The sequence below is a fragment of the Octodon degus genome, unplaced genomic scaffold, assembly GCF_000260255.1.
Source record: "Octodon degus isolate 3935 unplaced genomic scaffold, OctDeg1.0 scaffold00147, whole genome shotgun sequence".
Lineage (NCBI taxonomy): Eukaryota > Metazoa > Chordata > Mammalia > Rodentia > Octodontidae > Octodon > Octodon degus.
Window position 1 is genome coordinate 6,189,610 of NW_004524723.1, and position 17,625 is coordinate 6,207,234.

Here is a 17,625-nt window from a genome sequence, read left to right on the forward strand (position 1 = left end):
GTAGATCCTTTGTCAGTGTCAGCCATGTGGATGAGTCATGGCCATTTAAGAGCTCCTATTTTAAACAGTTATTGTGGAAACTTAATGAGATAGCACATGCAAAACACTAAAAGCCTGACACTGACAAAAGATCTACAAACTGTGGTACAGGGTTTCAGGGTAAATCTGGAGGGGATTTGACTGACTTTGTGAGATACAAAATTTACATTTTTTGTTATATAGGTCTTGCTTTATCTATTAAGACAACAATATGCAATGTATTAATTATTGTAACTGTCCCACTGTTTTGAAACTGTCTCATTGCTACCTCTTTCTCAATAAAATTAATAAAAACACTGAAAACACTCCTTGATACAAAGTACATAGCAAATAATAAATTAAAAAGATGCACATAATGGACAGAATGCAGGAATAAAATTAGCTGCTATAAAAGTATTTGACTAAATGAGTAATTCCCAAGGGAAAATTTTATTATAATTACATGCACGGAATAATCTTTATTAAAGTCTTTTTTTATTTTTACAAAAGTTTCCAACTTATCCCCCTACTACCATTTATGTTGGGTTCAGAGCACCAGAATTTCCCAGCATGTGTTCCATGGAATATCTGCCCTAACACATATGTGAGGGGAAAAAAAGGCTTTTGTAGTTGCATAATTTTGGGGGGTGGTGCATGCCATATTCCTTTGGAGCCTCAAATGTAACTCCCTAGGGGCTTACTAAGTCTTGAAAAAAAGTTTGATTTAGTTTAATTCAGAATTTATCAAACGGATTTGATCTTAGAGTCCTTTTGCAAATATGCTACCTATTAAAATCCCTTGACTACTATTCCACAGAACAAGCACAGTGAAATGATTGCTTAGAAAAGTATCAAAATGGCTTGTATACTAAATCAAGGGCAGAAGGGTATGGGAGGAAAGTGATAAGGAGAGGGCTCATACTTTTTTAGACTGACATTGCTGAGGACAATTCACAAAGTCATTAGCCATAGAAACCCTCAAGGTCAGAGACATTCAAAGAAATATGACATCCCTGCAGTACATGCAAGGTCTCTGGAGAGCGTCCAGTGGGCTCCTCAGACTACTGCCTCCTTCTGCAGCTGAAGGGCTGGAGTCCCACCATGGAAGATCACTCGAAAGGCTCTCTCACATACTTTGTCATCTGCCTTTGGCCACACACTTCCTGAATTTACTTCCTATTTTCTGGAAGAGAAGATGCTACAAGAAAAACATTTAAAGTGAAATGGCCCGCTGGGGAAACCAGAGGTCAAATTCAGGTCTGGAAAGGAAGAAGGGCTGACTGAGAGACCTTACCCCAGGTACGGGACAAGCATTCTCCTCCAGGAGGAGCAGAGATAAAGGTTGCCAGCAATATTGGTGAAGAGAACTCATCATAGCAGGTTGGGGAAGGAAGGGTGCTTAGGAAAAATAATAGTGACCCTGAAGGTCCAAGACAGAATGAGAGCCTCTTGAACTATGTTTACTGCATCTTCAGACTTGTATTCTTGAAGGGAAAGATGTTGTCTGCAGCAGAGAGGATGTTTACTGTAGAAAAAGTCAATGAAAACTCCCTGATAAAAGATTTTGTATGTGTGTAGAACGGCTGCTATCTGTTTGCAGTGTCCAATGTGCATGCCATTTCCCAAGTTAACGTCCTTTCTTGGCTGTTCCCTGAAGGCAAGTGCGCCGGCCTCCTGTTACCCTTTTCTTCTACCTATAGAAGAGACTGGATTACATCCTGAGTGGCCTGGTGCAGAGACTTAGCCCTGGACAGGCCCAGACTTCCAGGGGCTGCTGAGTGGCAAGGAAGAATTGAGAAAAAGAAAATGAAATATTTACTAATATTAACAATACGTACCTACGGATGTTGGAGTGCTACATTTTTCTGTAATGAGCATCTATTAATTTTATAACTGTGGAGAGTTAAATGTGTACCTCTAGGTCACACTCTATTTTCTAGAAAGGTCAATGTGTAGAGAACCTGAACAGACATTGTATATTAGCTTCATTAGTGTGTTTTTTACGGAGGAAAAAAAGCATAGGCGAGGTACAGAAACACACCCTAGAAAGTAATATGCACGTAATTCTACACAACAGGAGAAAATTCCAAGGTGGAGACAGGGGCGAGAAGTCTGGGAAGAAAAGGATAACTTTCTGCTGCGGCGCGCGGGGCGAGGTGGGGCGGGGCGGAGCCAAGGGGGACACAGCTGGCAGCCCGCCCAGGCAGCGCAGTTGGCAGCCTCCCGGGGCAGCGGGGGCGGGGCAGGAAGCCGGGTGGCGTGGGGCGGGGGCGGGGGCGGGGGCGGGGGCGGAGCCTTTGCGAGCGCCACAGGTGCGGAGGGGCGGGGTGGCACCTGCCGGAGAGCAAGGCGACCCGGCTGCAGCGCTGAGCCTCGGGACGGGAAAACCCAGGTGCTCTCTGTGGATGTGCGTCCTGACGCGGCAGCTGATGCGAATGGGCACAATGCCCCGAGGCCCCTGAGCTGAAAGGGGCCAGACAGAGGCCGGCATGGGCCCCGAGCTGCCCGCGCCTTGGCTGCTACTCTTCACCTGGCTCCCTGCAGGTGAGCCGTGGAAAGATGGGACCCACCCGGGCCAGGGAAGCAGGAAGCCATTGTTGCCCGGCCTCGCCAAGCTGGCCACCGGCCGGGCAGTGGCGGCCCGGGCTGAGTTTCGCTGGCGCTGGGCACCAGCACCAGCAGATGCGGGGCCTGGGTCAAGTTTCTGCCTGTAGGAACTGGTTGTTTTTCACTTTTATAAACCTGGGCCCTTTCGAAACAGGTGCAAACAAGAAATCCAGAGCTTTGGCCTTCCCTCCCGTAGTCATTTCTTGGTCTCTAACATCAATAGAGCAAAAGCATTATTCGTGAAATTCCTATTTTTCCTTTTACCTTATACTTGCTTTTAGGTTCTAGAAATGGTGACAACCATTTTGGCCCTGTGCGGATTTATTTCCTTCCTGGGAGCTTCTGTCATGGTCAAAGGAAGGAAAGTCCAGCACAATTCGGAGTCAGTGTTACAGGTCTCCAGCCTGTGGCACGTTGTTAAGCGTGTTCAGTCACTTTTCTGCTTTCTTTGTATCCGCTGCCTCCTTCATTTCGTGTCTTGCACATTCTCTTCCCTTAGGGGCCCAGCCTCCCTGTCCCATCAGCTTCATCGTTTTAACCTCCACACTAACTCCTGTTACTTTCTTGTATGGTTGTGTGTGTGTGTGTGTGTGTGTGTGTGTGTGTGTGTGTTGGCCCATCTCTTGGAAGCAGAACAGAAGTGTGTATTGTGTGAGTGAAACCAGGCAGAAAAGGGCAGTCGAGTGGCACAATGTGAGGTACTTTCAACCTTTTCAAATTAGAGTGTAGGAGTGGTTTTGCAAACAAGAATTATAAGTTCCCTTGGAAGTTCCACCCTGTTTTATTTCATTTTACCTGTTTCTCTATCCTTTTATGAATAGCTGCACTCTTACCTTTAACCGGCCAGTGGATGCTCTGCTTGGAGTTTGCTTGCAAGTTTGAATCTTGAATGTTTCTTTAAGGAAAAAGATCTAACATGAAGATGAGGCAGAATTTTCTCGAGAGGACTGAGAATTGCTCAAGTAAAGCTGCATCGTGCTCAGATAGGATTCTACAGTAACTCAAGCTTATAAAATTTATTTTCAGTACAGAGGACCTATTAATTGTCAGAAGATACCAAGCCTAGATGTTGGATAGTCACAACACACTAGGAAATGGACTGAATGTCACCTAAATTTCAGTACCTCAAATTCCACCCCAGTAGCCACCATCTTACACCATGAAAGCACATTCAGAAAACTCTGTGGCTTTGTGCTGTCTTTTCACCTTTGCCTCACATGTTCATCTCAAATTCCACCACGGCTGCACATTTCTGAAGCTGTTTGAGCTGTGTTTTCAGAAAAATAGAGGACTGTTCCCACCTCTGTCCTGGGGTTACTCCATCTGTAGAATCAAGATTTCAGAGAGAGCAATTGTTTGGGTCAAAAGAATGAGAAAAGAAGCCTAACAAACAAAAATGCCATTAAGGTATAAACTCCAATCCTTAAACCACCAGCCTGTTTTAAAAAGCTGTTCTAACTTTTACAAAGAATGTTGAACACTAAAGCTTTTTCAAATAAGGTGATCATTACCAAAGATCCAAAGATTATGTTCTTACAGTAGGCAACTGACAGGGCCTTTAGAAAGCGTGGCTCTCAGTGTCTATGCACCAGGCGTACAGTGTCAGTAGCAAGGATAGTGGACTAGCATGGTTACACTGACTTTGTTCTTTGTCTGGAAGCCCTTGAATAGAAACCCACCTGTGTGACACGTTTTAGAACCAGAGTGTGCCAAAAGTGAAAAGTCTTAAGTGACCCATCACTTTCATTTCACAGATGAGAAGTTGAAAATTTGACTGTTTGACTCTAACACTTAGAGGAGAAAGTTGCTATTTTAGTGGATACTTGCCCTGAATATGTGCAGATGTGAATAAAACTGTGTTCGGCTATTTAATATGGTTTGGTATCAGAGATATTTAGGTAACTCTGGACAATATACTGTTCAAAGCTTTCAGTAAGTAGGGGTGATGGAGGTACATATATCATAAGGTTTTGTGAGGCTTAATTGAAATGGAAGTTTTAGCCAGGCATGGTGGTGCATGCCTGTTATCCCAGCACTTGGGAGGCTGAGACAGGAAGATTACTGTGAATTTAAGACGAGTGAGTTCAAGTGAGTTCAAGGCTGATCTAAACTACATGGTAAGACCCTGTCTCAAAAAAACAAAATAAAAGGAAGGTTTTAATGTACTTCATACAGTGCTTGCACAGTGAGGGGGAACTTCATAAATATTAGCCCTGGTGATGACGGTGGTCATGTTATAGATCCATGTAGGATTGTTTAAAGCTAACCTTAACTCCTCCTTTGACCATGGCTAAGAAATTGAACAGTGAGATGACTGCTGGTAAGCTTTCCATTATTGTACCAAGATACAACTTTAAAAGAGGACATTCATTTAGCTGTTTGAAGTTTTCAAGGAGGAAGAATTGAGAGGTAAAAGCAATGTAGAATTCACATGGAAGAAATTAGTTGGGCTAAGGCAGTGTACAGGCTGGAAGTAATGGTAGCTTTCACTAAAATGGTTGTGATAATGGATAGAGAAAGCCCCAACATATTTAGGAGATAAATAAACCCAATTCAATAATAAGTTATGTAGAAAGAGTGAGGAATTGATACCAAGGATGGGTCCTAGTGTTTGATCTTGCCCATTCACTAAAATGGGAAGAATGGGAGAGGCCTAGGTTTTTATGGAAGGATAATGACTTGGATTTGGGGCTTAAATTAGAATTTAAAACATCCAAGAGGAGCCAGCAGAGCCATTTGAGTACATATATCTGTCCAGATCCTTGCTCTACAGTAAAAAGATTTAATATATAAAATTCTAGTAGTTTTTGAGCATCCTTCTAAGATTTATTATCTATGATAGAAAGCATTTCATCTTGTTTATTTTGACTTCTACCAAGAGTATATGTTCCAAGAGTCCAGGCCCCCCCTTTCTTCTTTCTACTGTATCCCTATCTTCTGGACCAGTGGCTGGCTCAGAAGAGGTACTAAAAAAATGAATGAAAATGTGTGCATTCTGGTGGAGTCCAAATTTGCATGTGCTCTGAAATTAGTGTGTGGTGACATGAGTCACTAACCTGGGTCAATGACTTTGGGAAACCCCATGTATCTGCCTCTCAACAAGGTCTTGTCTTCTTGTGGTAATCAAAGGAATGTCATGTTCAAACCACCTGAGTAGCTATTTTTTTCACCTAAATTTTTCAGGTTGAAATTTTCCCCTTTTGGAAATATTTATGCTATGGCATGGGGCTGTCACTGTTTTGGGAAATATAAATTTCTTTTCTGAATTATCTATTGAAATGTAATGGTCTTATTCTCTTTGAGAATAAGCTTGCTCTGAGAAACATTCTCCTGGAATAAAAGTATACATATGGAAGAGAAACTGATATAAAAACACTCATTTCAGCAATTGACATCAGCTTTGTTTGTCATAGTGAAAAATCAGAAGCAATCTAAATATTCTTAGTTAGGAAAATGTATTTATCCACAGATAAACATGAATTTTCATGCAACCACTAAAATCTTAGATGTGCATGTGTTGGTAAAGAATATTTTATGTGTATGTCTGAAAATACAAAGTTGCAATACTTATGTACATGATATGATTAATATATAAAGATAGCAATAGAAAAGGGGTTGTACACCAAATGGCATGTTGTACATCAAATTATCAATAGAGGTTCCTCTAGATTCTAGAAATTAAAACGTATGGTAAACAAAAAGAAACTTTTTACTTTTACCTTCTTTATTTGAATTATTTTTTCTTATTTCATATTAACTTTTTGAAGGGGGAAATGTTTCTATACAAAATGGTTAAAATAAGTTTGTGAACATATCTTAAATTTGTGAATATTCCCAAAAGAGTTATATCCAAAGCATTTAGAAAACTTCTCTGAAAGTCAGGGTGGCAGAGTGGGAACAGTACAGACCATCGGATTTTAGACAGCTAAGCTTAATATATCTTTTCTAGTTACTGACTATATGGCCTTAAACAGATTAACCTCTAAGGATTTTTTTTCACTGTTGAAACTGAAAAATATTTACTTTATTTGTACAAAAATTAAATGAGATTATATGTAATAAGACACTCAGTGTACAAAAAAATACTAAGTGCTTGGTATACAGCACTATCCCCCTTAGGGTAGCAACACACTTAGTTCCCCTCCTCAACCTTGTACTCTTGAGTAGCACGTACCAGACCTCTGTTAAGCACACCATATCTGGCACAATTCCTCCCCCACTCATCCCACATCCCTTGTCCTCATTCCCCTCTTCCAATGCCTCTCTCCCTTCCTTCTAATCTGTTACTCATTGCCAGTCCACTTTCCCTTGGTTCTTCTCATATTTGCACTGCTATCTAAGGAAATGTAGCAGATACTGATGGCAAATATACTAGAGTAGATAACTTGCACAGACGTAAACTATGATACGATTCAAGCTGTGTACTTTTTGTTAACTTGCTGAGTGGAGTCAGGGTGCCTATAAATTTAAAAAGCATGCAGAAATTGTGAATTCCCTTCATTGTCAGCACCAGCCCATCACCACCTCCAGGGAAGAAACCATGTTGTGTCCCTATGTTAGTCAGCTCTACATGATGGTAACAAACACCCAAATTAATTTCTATTAATTTAGAAAAAGGAAAGCCTTATCTTGGCTCACAGTTTTAGAGAATGCAGTCCATGGTTGGTTGGGCCAATTGCTTTGGGGACTGTAGTGGCAGGCAAGCATGGTAGAAAAAGGCATCTTCCCAAGGGTGGCTTGGAAGTAAAGACAGAGAGTAGGAAACCAGTATTCCACAGTGCCCTTTGCTCTCACACCCCCTGATGCCTGAAGCCACCTCTCAATAGTATCCTTTGCTGAGTACCGAGCCTTTACCCATGGTCTTTTAGGAGTGCCCATGTCCAATATACAGCACACCCTCTTTCATTAAGAACACTTTCTAGTCCACCCAAAATAGTTCTTGATTGTTTAAAATGCTTATTTTGTTTTGTTTCTGTATCTCTATGCTGCGTAGGTGATATCTTCTAATACTGTGATATCTTGTCCCATCTGATATTACATGAGATGCTCAACTAAAAACATGTGCAAAGCTGTATGCATATTTGGAAATATATGGCATTTAGTTGACAAAATTTTCCGCCTTCGTTAGTGTATTTTCCTTCTGCTTTAGTGAAGGATGATAGTCCCCACTCAGCATGGCAGTATAGTCTTGGAAAGCACCCCAGGGAGGGAAATAGAGAATCCCCTTTACTCCCCTCCTTCCAGTGCCCTCTAATACCTCATCTGAAGTTTCCTTTCTACCCTTAGTGACAGGTCTCCTTCCCTTTCTCTTTCACAGAGGCAAACTATGAATGAATTTTCTGGAGTACAAAGCTACAAAGTTTCTAACCCATTAATTCATTTTGCAAAGAGAAGACGGTCATGGTAGTTTACATTTGTATAATTTTAATTCTTTTTAAATGATTTTTTTTCTATGTCAGCCTTAATGGATCTCAGTCTCCCAAGTTAGACAAGATAAGTGCAAGTGATATATGTGAGGGCTAATGTTTATTCAACATCTGCCTATGTGCCAGGATCTTTGCTAAGTGGGACACGTTTATCTTCACCATAACCCTACAAGGCAGAAATTGCTGTCATCCCAATTTTTCACATGACCAGAAACTAAAGCTTAGAAATAACTTAGTTACATAACTTAGGATGCCGAGTAAATATAAAATATAAAAGTAGAATATAAAGACAATAAAAGGTAGAATTCAGGCTCCACATGTAAAGTTTTTATTTTTATTTTTTTTGTTTGTTTGTTTTTTTGGAACCTGGGATTGAACTCAGGCCCTTGTGCTTGCCAGGCAAGCGCTTATTCTACTGAGCCATCTCCCCGGCTCCACATGTAAAGTTTTTAATAGGAAAAAATGAGAAAGACAGCTAGGGTTTTATGTGACAGTGAATTGATGAGAAGGAAATACTATAGGTTGAAGAGAACTCAATAATTTAGTAACTTTTGGTGTTAAGTTTGAAAATGCAAAGATGAAACCAAGATGTCTATTATCAGGTTGTTTCTCCTTTGAGCCTGCTCATAGTTTTCATCCCAGATTCTTCTGGGTATTGGTCTCTTCTTCAAAACCGTACCCACTGAGTGCTGTGGCTATCTAAAGTGGTTGGTTGCACAAGCTGGGTAGAGGCCAAAGAAAAAGAAAAATGGGAGGTGCTTGTCTGTGATATGGGCTACTTGCAACTTCGCTTCTCACCCTCCCAATCTGGAGACTCCTACTGCTTTTTTGAGAGTTGGAGGAATAGCTTACACTTCTATAGATAAAGTTTGTCAGCCTGGGGAAAATTATGTTTTGGTGTCAGCAAGACCCAACACTGATACTATTTGGGTTAGGTATACGTTGTTGAGCACATAGGAGCTTGTATTAAACCTCCTGGACTTTCATCCACATAGGTATGTAGAGTTCATATCCACTCTAGCGGGAGGGAGTGTGAGAGATGAATGATAGATAAAGAGTGTATGTCACCTGACACATAGTAGATGCTGAGGGCAGCAGAAGTAGTTGGGTTTTTAGTGCTTGGGACTCTCCCTCACTGTCCCTGTGTGTGTGTGTGTGTGTGTGTGTGTGTGTGTGTGTGTAAAGTGAAGGTGTAAGATCTGTGCAGGATGCTATGGGGTCGGTGGACCCCTTAAATTGTGAACTCGGTGTGTTCAGAATATGTGGAGAATTGGCTTGTTTTAAGCTTTAAAATCCATGCTGGGGATGAAATAGCAGAGAGGATCAAGGAATACTCTAGCAACAGAGCCAGCACTGACGTCAGGAAAGGTGAGTTGCTCTCCACACATGGCTTAACAATAATAAGGGCATTCATGGGAGCTGAGCATGTGTTTGTAATCAAGATGATCACCCTTGTCCCCATTCTCCTTCCACAAAGGGGTCACATTTAGCAATCTTCAAAGATACAGCACTCTAGAGCAACTTTTGCTCCACCAAGATGCCCTTTCCTGACCCTTAGCAACTCCCCCTTCCCAAATGCTCCTCTATAGAAGTAATGTTGACTAGTTTTTTAATAAACTGATACTAATTAAATTACCCTCCAAACAACTGAAGAAATGTAAGTCATTAATCACCATTAATGACTGCTGCCAATAATATTTTAATTATTGCTTGCATAGTCTGCCCCCAAACTCCAACTATTGTCAAACTTATGAACAACAGTTACCTTCTATTACTTAAGAAATTGCTATGCAGAGCACCAAGAACTCTGTGCAGGGACAAAATACTGACTATGACCTGCATGGAAACTAAGAATAACTACAGACAAGCTTCTTCATTATTCCAAGTCTCAGACAAATTGTATACGAAGTGGGCATAGCTTGACTCCTTCCAGGATCATATTTAATATATAAAAGAACGTATTTGAAGGTGGTGGTATGTGAACATAAGGTTTTGTTTAGATACAAATCAGTTTTGTTTTTTTTTCTGTTTTAGTCCCTGTGTGTTGCTGAACAAAATAAGCAAGTGTTGACAATGGCACTGTATTCACCGTCAAAATCTTATCTGTAGCTGTTTCTACTATTCAGTTAAAGCTGTGATGGGTAGAAGCTCTGAGGTCTATTTCGGGTCATTTATGGGGAAAAAAAAAAAAAAAGCAACCCTGCAAAGAGGTGGTGAGAGAGGAGGAACAAGAATAAAATAGCCAGATTGTGAAATAATCCATGCAAGGCTTGAACTGCTGGTCATGGCCTCTCCTGATTGGCCTGATCTCTGAGATTCCTACAGCTGGAACAGATAGCGACTATCTCCTCCCTACAAACTCCTGAAGCCTGATTCCGAAAATGATGTCCTTTTCTCATTCACAGCAGAATAAGGAAATCATCCAGCTCCCTAAAAATCATCCCTTTTACTCTATTGCTGTTCTGCAGCAAAGCTTTCAGTAATTATCCATGAACTAGAAGCACATATTGGATTGAAATCTATGGCTCATCTTCCACTCACCACCACCAGCCTCTCCTTATTTGCCTTCTGTCTATGTCACAACCAGAGACACCAGCTAGATTGGTTTTCTGCAGTTCCCTTGATAGTTGACCTTTGCTCATTCCTTTTTGCTTCTTCCTGAAATGAGTTCTCCCTATTTCTCATGTATAATCTTAATCCTACCTTAGCTCTAGGGTCTACCTTAAATCTCCTTCCGTGCAGTCTTTCCTACACACATCCCTCCTGGCCTACTATGGCCTTTCTCTATCACATCTGTCACAGGGCTTTTGCATCACAACTCAGTTCTAGAGACCAGTGAGGTCATTTCTGCCAACCAGAACCTGTCCCAAGTACCATTCAGTTTTCTCTCCATGGGTTTGAGAAAACTAGGTGAAGGTGCCCATCCTAAGCTTCAGAGGACTACTACCGGAAGGGGAGATGGCATCTAGAACAGTGGACTCTAACCACCAAAATAAGCATGCCTACCTGTTTTGTTAGGAGAAGACTCAAAAAGTGGTCATGTCTGAGAACTCACTCTGCTAAGAAGAACCCCAGCTTGAATTCCTTTTTTCTTGGCTCTCATATTAAGGAAAAAAAAAAAAAAACCAACAGATTATAAGACCACACAACAGCGTAGGTTCCAGGCACTGTGCCATGCATCAGAGGTAGATTAGCTTTTTACATTCCCACAAGGGTCTGATGGGGTTAGTATGGATTGAGAATCCCACTCTGAAATTCTGAGTGTTGCTGGGATTGAGATTTTTGAATTTTGGAATATTTACATAGACCTTGCCAGCTGAACTTTTCTAACATGAAAATATGTCTGAACTGATTTAAAATTAGAAATTGTTGGAGCATCACATAAGAACTCAGAAAGTTTTTAGATCTTACAGCCCTTTCAGATTTGGGATTTTCAGAGTAGGGAAGTGCAGCCTGTGCTATCCCTATCTCCATTCACAGCTGAGAAAACACAAACTCAGAGACAGGAAACAGCTTGTCCAGTGTCTGAGTGAAAGACAGACTGGCTTTGATGTGAACCCAGGTGTATCTGAATCCAAAGTCTACAAGAGTTATTCGTTGTATTGTTTTTTATTTTTTAATTTTTTGTAGAGAAAGTGGAAATTTATTTTGATTTCCATTGTCATTTTGATTATTATTTTTTGTTTGTAATACATACTAATTACAGTCGTCATGGGAAGTTAGCAAAATACCTATTCTATCTTCATCATTTTTGCTTTCCTTTCCCCTCTCCCCTTCTCAGATCCTCTTTCTATCTCTACAAAGTATAGCTCCCTGTTTCTTATCATCTCTCTTTCGTTTTTTTTTATGGATTTAGGACAGGGTCTTAAGGTCTACAGGGTCTTACTACATAGATCAGACTCATAGTGATTCCCCTGTTTTCAGCCTCCCAAGCGCTGGGATTATAGGCACGCACTACCACACCCAGTCTCAGTGGAGGTCTCAGCATGCCTCGGGGCAGGGCTGGCACTGCACACCAGGGATTGAACCCTGGCCACTGCACTTTGCCTAAGCAAGTGCTTTAGTCCACTGAGCTCTCTGGCTGGCCCATCTCTCTTTTATTTTGCTCTTTAAATTATTTGTATTTTGAGTTTCTGTAGCTCAGTGGCACACTGCCTGCCTGACGAGCATGAGGTCCTGAGTTTGGTTCCTGCACCCACAAAAAAATACCTATTTTGAGTTTCTCAAATAAGGGAAACCATGTGATAGTTAACTTTCCATGTCTGATTTATTTCACTTAACTTTACACTCTCAAGATAAGCCCATTTTCCTACAAATGACTCAAATTTATCCTTTTATGGCTTAATAGTACTCCATCTTATTTGTACCCATAATCTTTAAAGTGTGGTCCTCAGAGCAGTAGCATTGGCATCTCCTGGACAATTGCCAGAAATGTAGGTTCTTGGGCCTCATCGAAGTCCTGCTGAACTAGAAACTCCAGACGTAGGGCCAGAGATCTGAACAGTCACAAGTCCTGGTGCTGCATGGTCCAATCTGAGTACTACTGTTTCATACTGTGCCTCCCACCAGAGGACCCATGTCTAAGTTGGCCTGGAAACCATACTAACCGGGGAAACTGAAAATTCTGATTACTCATGGACCCTTGACTGTCCCACCTGATGCTTCTGGGCCATTTGGCTCCTTTCAAGGCAGACCCAGAGTTTTCAAAATGCCTAGAGAATCAGAGGGTCTTGAAGTGGAATTTTTTTTTAATGTATTTAGTACAGGGTCTCACTGCACAGATCGGACTTGTACTGATCCTCCTGCTTTCAGCCTCCCAAGTGCCACCACACCCAGTCTCAGTTGAAGTCTCAGTGCACCCCAGGGGTAGAGCCGGCACTGCACACCAGGGATTGAACCAGGGTCCCTGAACCTGCCTAAGCAGGCACTGTAGTCCACTGAGCTATCAGGCTGGCCCTGAAATGGAATATTTTTTTTAAAAGAAAAGCTTTTAATTCCCTCACATCTTTGTTGATATATCTTATCACCCCTAATCATTCTTGCTGGATTTGCACTATGCCTGTGTTTACTGCCTGTACTGCCAAATTTCCACTGGATGGTGTGTTCTTGATCCTTCATCTATTTAATAACACTGCAATGTCATGTGTGTGACAGGCATAGCATAAGGTGAGTGTCTGAACAGTGAGTTGGAGACCAATGCAGGTACTATCTGAGAGCCTCGCTTGAGCAGGCAGGAAGCAGAAAAGAGCTGCCTGAGTGTAGGGCACAGTACCCTCAGGAACAGGAAAGCCTGTCTTCCATCCTCACAGTCAGCAAGCTGGTGGAGAAGGTGAGGCTACCACAGAGGCGCATTGGAAGGACTGGGAATGCAGAGGACTGGAGGGCTAGTGGGGGATTCGGAGGAGGACTCCAGGCTGAGTGAGCTGCTCTGGTGGGGAGCAGGAGGAAAGAATCAGCCCAGCACGGGCACCAAGTCCAGAGGCTGCAGCCTTCAGTGAGAGTGGGGTGTGGAGAAAGATGAGCTATCAGAAGGAGGAAGGAGCCAGACTTGAGAGTCTTCAGAGGCCTAGGGGTGATATTTGAACTTTAGAGAAATGGGGAACCCCTTCAGGAAGAGAAGTGATGTGGAAAAAATACATACCAAGATCATTCTGGGGCAGCTCTTGTTGCTGGATGTGCTATCACTGCTGGTGACTGTGAGCTCTTGGGAGTTTTGCTTTCTCCTCCTCTCCTGTGCTGTGCCAGGGTGTGACGGGCCATCTCCACGGGTGCCCTGCTCAGGGAGAGTTCAGACCCTACCTGTGTGCTTCCATCCAGTTGGGCAGGAAGGAAGACAAGACAGGATGTTTTGCCCATTTGTATTGCTTTCTTACACTATATGAGAGGAAGTAGGTCTCCTTCAACACCATCCTCAATTCTTACTTGCAGGATGCCTGACATTGCTGGTGACAGTCCAGGACACAGAACGCTATGTCACCCTGTTTGCCTCTGTTACCCTCAAATGTGACTATACCACCTCTGCCCAGCTCCAGGACGTGGTGGTGACATGGCGCTTCAAGTCCTTCTGCAAGGACCCCATCTTCGACTACTTCTCTGCCTGTGAGTTCCCTCTCCGTTCATGTTCTGTGCAGGGCCCAGGTATCTCTGTGATGTACCATCATTGGGGCTAGGAATTATTTAAGATCACAAACCTTCGTAGTGAGGAGCAACAGAGATACAGAGCCTTCAGTTTATAGATAAGCTGAACCAAAGCTGACAATATAACTTTCTCAAGGTCAGATACTATTTTATTTTCAAAACATCTTCCTTATTCTAAAAAAATATTTAAGGTAGCTTAACTGTTCTATAAAAGGTAGAGCAAGTCCTGCCACCTTGTCCATTCCAGGTTTATGCCAATGCCATGATGTGGCTCTGCCCATCACCCCACTGCATTCATGCAACAAGACACCTCAGCCTTCTCAGGATGCAAGATCAAAGTGTCACTGGTGAAACCCTGTTATGGCCACATTCCCTTCCTGGGGATGGTCCTTCCATGGATGAGTACTCTGAATGTCAAAGCATGCTCTATCCCCAGCAGCCCCTTTGCAGTTGGGCATCTCATTGCTGCTCAGACAGGCCCTGCCTCTGAGTAACAACCACCTGCATCCAGAGCTCTTCCAGAGCTGCTCATTTCTGCCCTCTTTCTAGAAGCAAAGGAAGTCAGAAACCCATAGTCAGCGGGAGACAAACTTTTAGAAATTTTGAGAATAGAAGCAGGCACTTTCAAGCAGTGGTGGCAAACCTATGGCATGCACAGAGCCCTCTCTGACTACACATGAGCCAAGTCATCCCCGCAGCAAGACCAGTATATAACAGTTGTATTTTATGAACCAAAACCTCTGTGTTCAGGTTTACTTGCAGTGTTGGCACTTTGTGATGCATAAGTAGGGTTGGGGTTGCAATTGGGACACTCAGTCCCTAAAAAGTTCATCATCACTGCCTAGAAGAAGTGCATGGCCTGTGATGAGACAGAGGGAGCCCAAGGTGCCCACTTTACCATCTGCATCCTGGGGCTAGGGTCTTCATGAGGATTTGAATAGAATCAAAATATCTAATTTTCTGAGCTACTCACTGTTCCTGAAATTTTCCCCAAAAGACTCCCCAAAGACATCATTTCCTGGGGGTTACTCTTAAAGTGCCTGGGCTAAGTGGGAAGGGAGGAGAGATTAGAGTAGGCACTAGCCACTGCTGGATTTGGCAGCTCTCCCATCTTTGCTGTAAGGACAGGTGAAGGAGCATTGTGAGATCAGAGGCTGTAAGAGGTGAAATGGAGGAATCAGCCAAGACTTGCAAATGATGGCCTCTTAGGGGCTCTGGAGCCTTGTTTCTGAAAGTGGGGTTTCTGTCATCACCTGGGCTTGCCAGGCATCAGTTGGGGGCTTCTTTGGACTCAGTGTGGCTTCTCTCCTCAGCATACCAGGCAGCATTATCTCTGGGCCAAGACCCCTCCAATGATTGCAATGATAACCAGAGGGAAGTGCGCATCGTGGCCCAGCGGAGGGGGCAGAATGAGCCGGTGTTGGGGGTGGATTACCGACAGCGCAAGATCACCATCCAGAACCGTGAGTAGAGGGGGAGGTGGCGGGGGAAATCAAGGTGGAGGAGGTACAGACAGATACAGGCCTGGCAGGCTGAGTCAGCACGGGATTTCCCATTCTCTTCTGATCTACTGGGGCACTGTCATTGTTTGAGAAAAGTGCTAGATTCTTAGAATGTGCTGTGCTGTCTGAAATTACTTCCCTAGAACTTGCTGTGTGGATCAGAGGATGTTCTGCAGGCTAAAGGTCTGGGTGGGTTCCTCGGCTTTCTTAAGATTCAAAGTGAGGTTTAGGGGTTGGGGAGATAACTCAGTGGCTGAAGCACCTGCCTGGCAAGTGAAAGACTTGGGTTCAATCTCCAGTACCGCATGCTGTTCTGGCCCCTGAACCCAGGCACATTGTGCAAGCCAATGGGACCAGGTGTAGTGGTACACACCTATAATCCCAGCACTGGGGATTCTGAGACAGGAGGATCACTAGGAGTCTGAGCTGCATAGTGAGACCCTGTATCAAATAAGTAAATAAAAGAAGAAAAAAAAATTTAAAGTGAGGTATGGATTTGTTTTTTGGATCCTGTCCATAAGTTGCTATCAAGATCCAATCAGGTCCCTGGGTCTCCACCTGGACACTTCTTTTACTTTATACAAAGGAAATACTGGGCTTGCGAGCAGGTGAACACTTTAGGCCACTGTCTTCACTGAGAGAAGGAGGAGCACTGGGCTGGTATCAAGAGTCTTGTGTGAGAATCCCAGGCCTTCTGCTCACCAGCTCGGGCATCAGAGCCAGAGCAGTCATCTTCCCTGGTTTTTCTTTCCTCATCTGAGAAATGAGGATCTGCTTCCCTACACTGAAGCGCACAGTGCAGGCAGTGTCTGTATGGTAGGACTTGGGCCAATACCCACATCATAGAGAACGGAGGACTGGGCAAGATACTGTGTCAAAAATCACTCAGCAAGCAGTGAGGACGCGGTGATCATCAGTTATCAGTTCGTAAACTTGGAGGTGGATGATTTCATTCCTCTCACTGCTAACCCATAATCCAGCGTTACTGCAATAAGTCATTGTCACAGTGTTGAAATTTTATTTCAGCGAGATTGAAATATTTTTAAAAAATCTAAAAGAAAAACATAGGAGCGAGCACCCAGCTAGCCACTCACGGGTCCCACAGTCCCAATGTTAGGAAATCAGTGAGTATTCTACTCCGTGGCCAATTAAAGGTAGATCACTTAGCCAGTTGGCTTATTGCTTCCAACTCTGTTACACTTAAATTGGATCCTTTTACACCTATCCTCAGATTTTCTTAGGCTAGCCCTTGAACCCTTCTCCCTAGGGAATATCTGTTTCAGTTTCCAAGTGCAAAGATTCAAGGTGGCTGTAGTTTCTCCAGAGCCAGGAGAATTAGCTCTTATCTGACCCCAAAGCTTAAGCCCTCTATCATTAGTAAGTCTCGTTTATGATTTTTGAAGAATGAACAAACCCAGAGATGAGACCTCTGCTCTTCTGTTTTTATCTGATTCTAAACAGCGCCTTCCACTCCCTGTACCCCTCTACTCCCTTTGGGTCAAACCCTGCCTCTTTCTCACTCCTATAAGGAAGTGGTAATTTCCCTTTGGATTTTATTTCTACCTCTGGGCTTGTTGTGACTTCCTGGAGCCCTGACTCTCTGATACTCCAGGCCTGTGTTTTTATGATTTAAGATAACTGGTGGAAAACAAGCAGTCACAACAACAACAAAAAAAGATGACTCGGTCAAATCAGTTGTTGGATCATCTAAACCATTAACGTACCTGAATACCCTTCTTACGCGGACATTATGCAGGTTCACAGTGCCCATCAAGCTTTGGGAAGATCTTTGCCCAAAGCTCTTTCATCATTCTTTCCAGTCTGGGGTGAGTGTGTTCATGTTCGCGGGAAAGATGGGGGGTTTGGAAAATGATAGATTGGAAAAAGTTTGTAGGGATTGACGTAAAAGAGAAGGAAACAGAAGTCAGAATGTG

At 43.0% G+C, this 17,625-nt stretch overlaps 1 protein-coding gene across 7 annotated transcripts in view; it reads left to right on the forward strand.

Annotated features, from left to right (window-relative positions):
• The first annotated feature begins 2,330 nt into the window (after positions 1-2,330).
• The window catches only part of Ildr1 (immunoglobulin like domain containing receptor 1), a 34,786-nt gene continuing 19,491 nt past the window's right edge, over positions 2,331-17,625 (forward strand). For all 7 annotated transcript variants that reach the window (XM_023702263.1, XM_023702262.1, XM_023702264.1 and 4 more), the window contains exons 1-3: positions 2,331-2,562; positions 13,980-14,150; positions 15,503-15,652. In XM_023702263.1, coding sequence (XP_023558031.1) covers positions 2,508-2,562; positions 13,980-14,150; positions 15,503-15,652 — 376 coding nt within the window. In that variant the 5' untranslated portion in view covers positions 2,331-2,507. The remainder of the gene's footprint in view (positions 2,563-13,979; positions 14,151-15,502; positions 15,653-17,625) is intronic.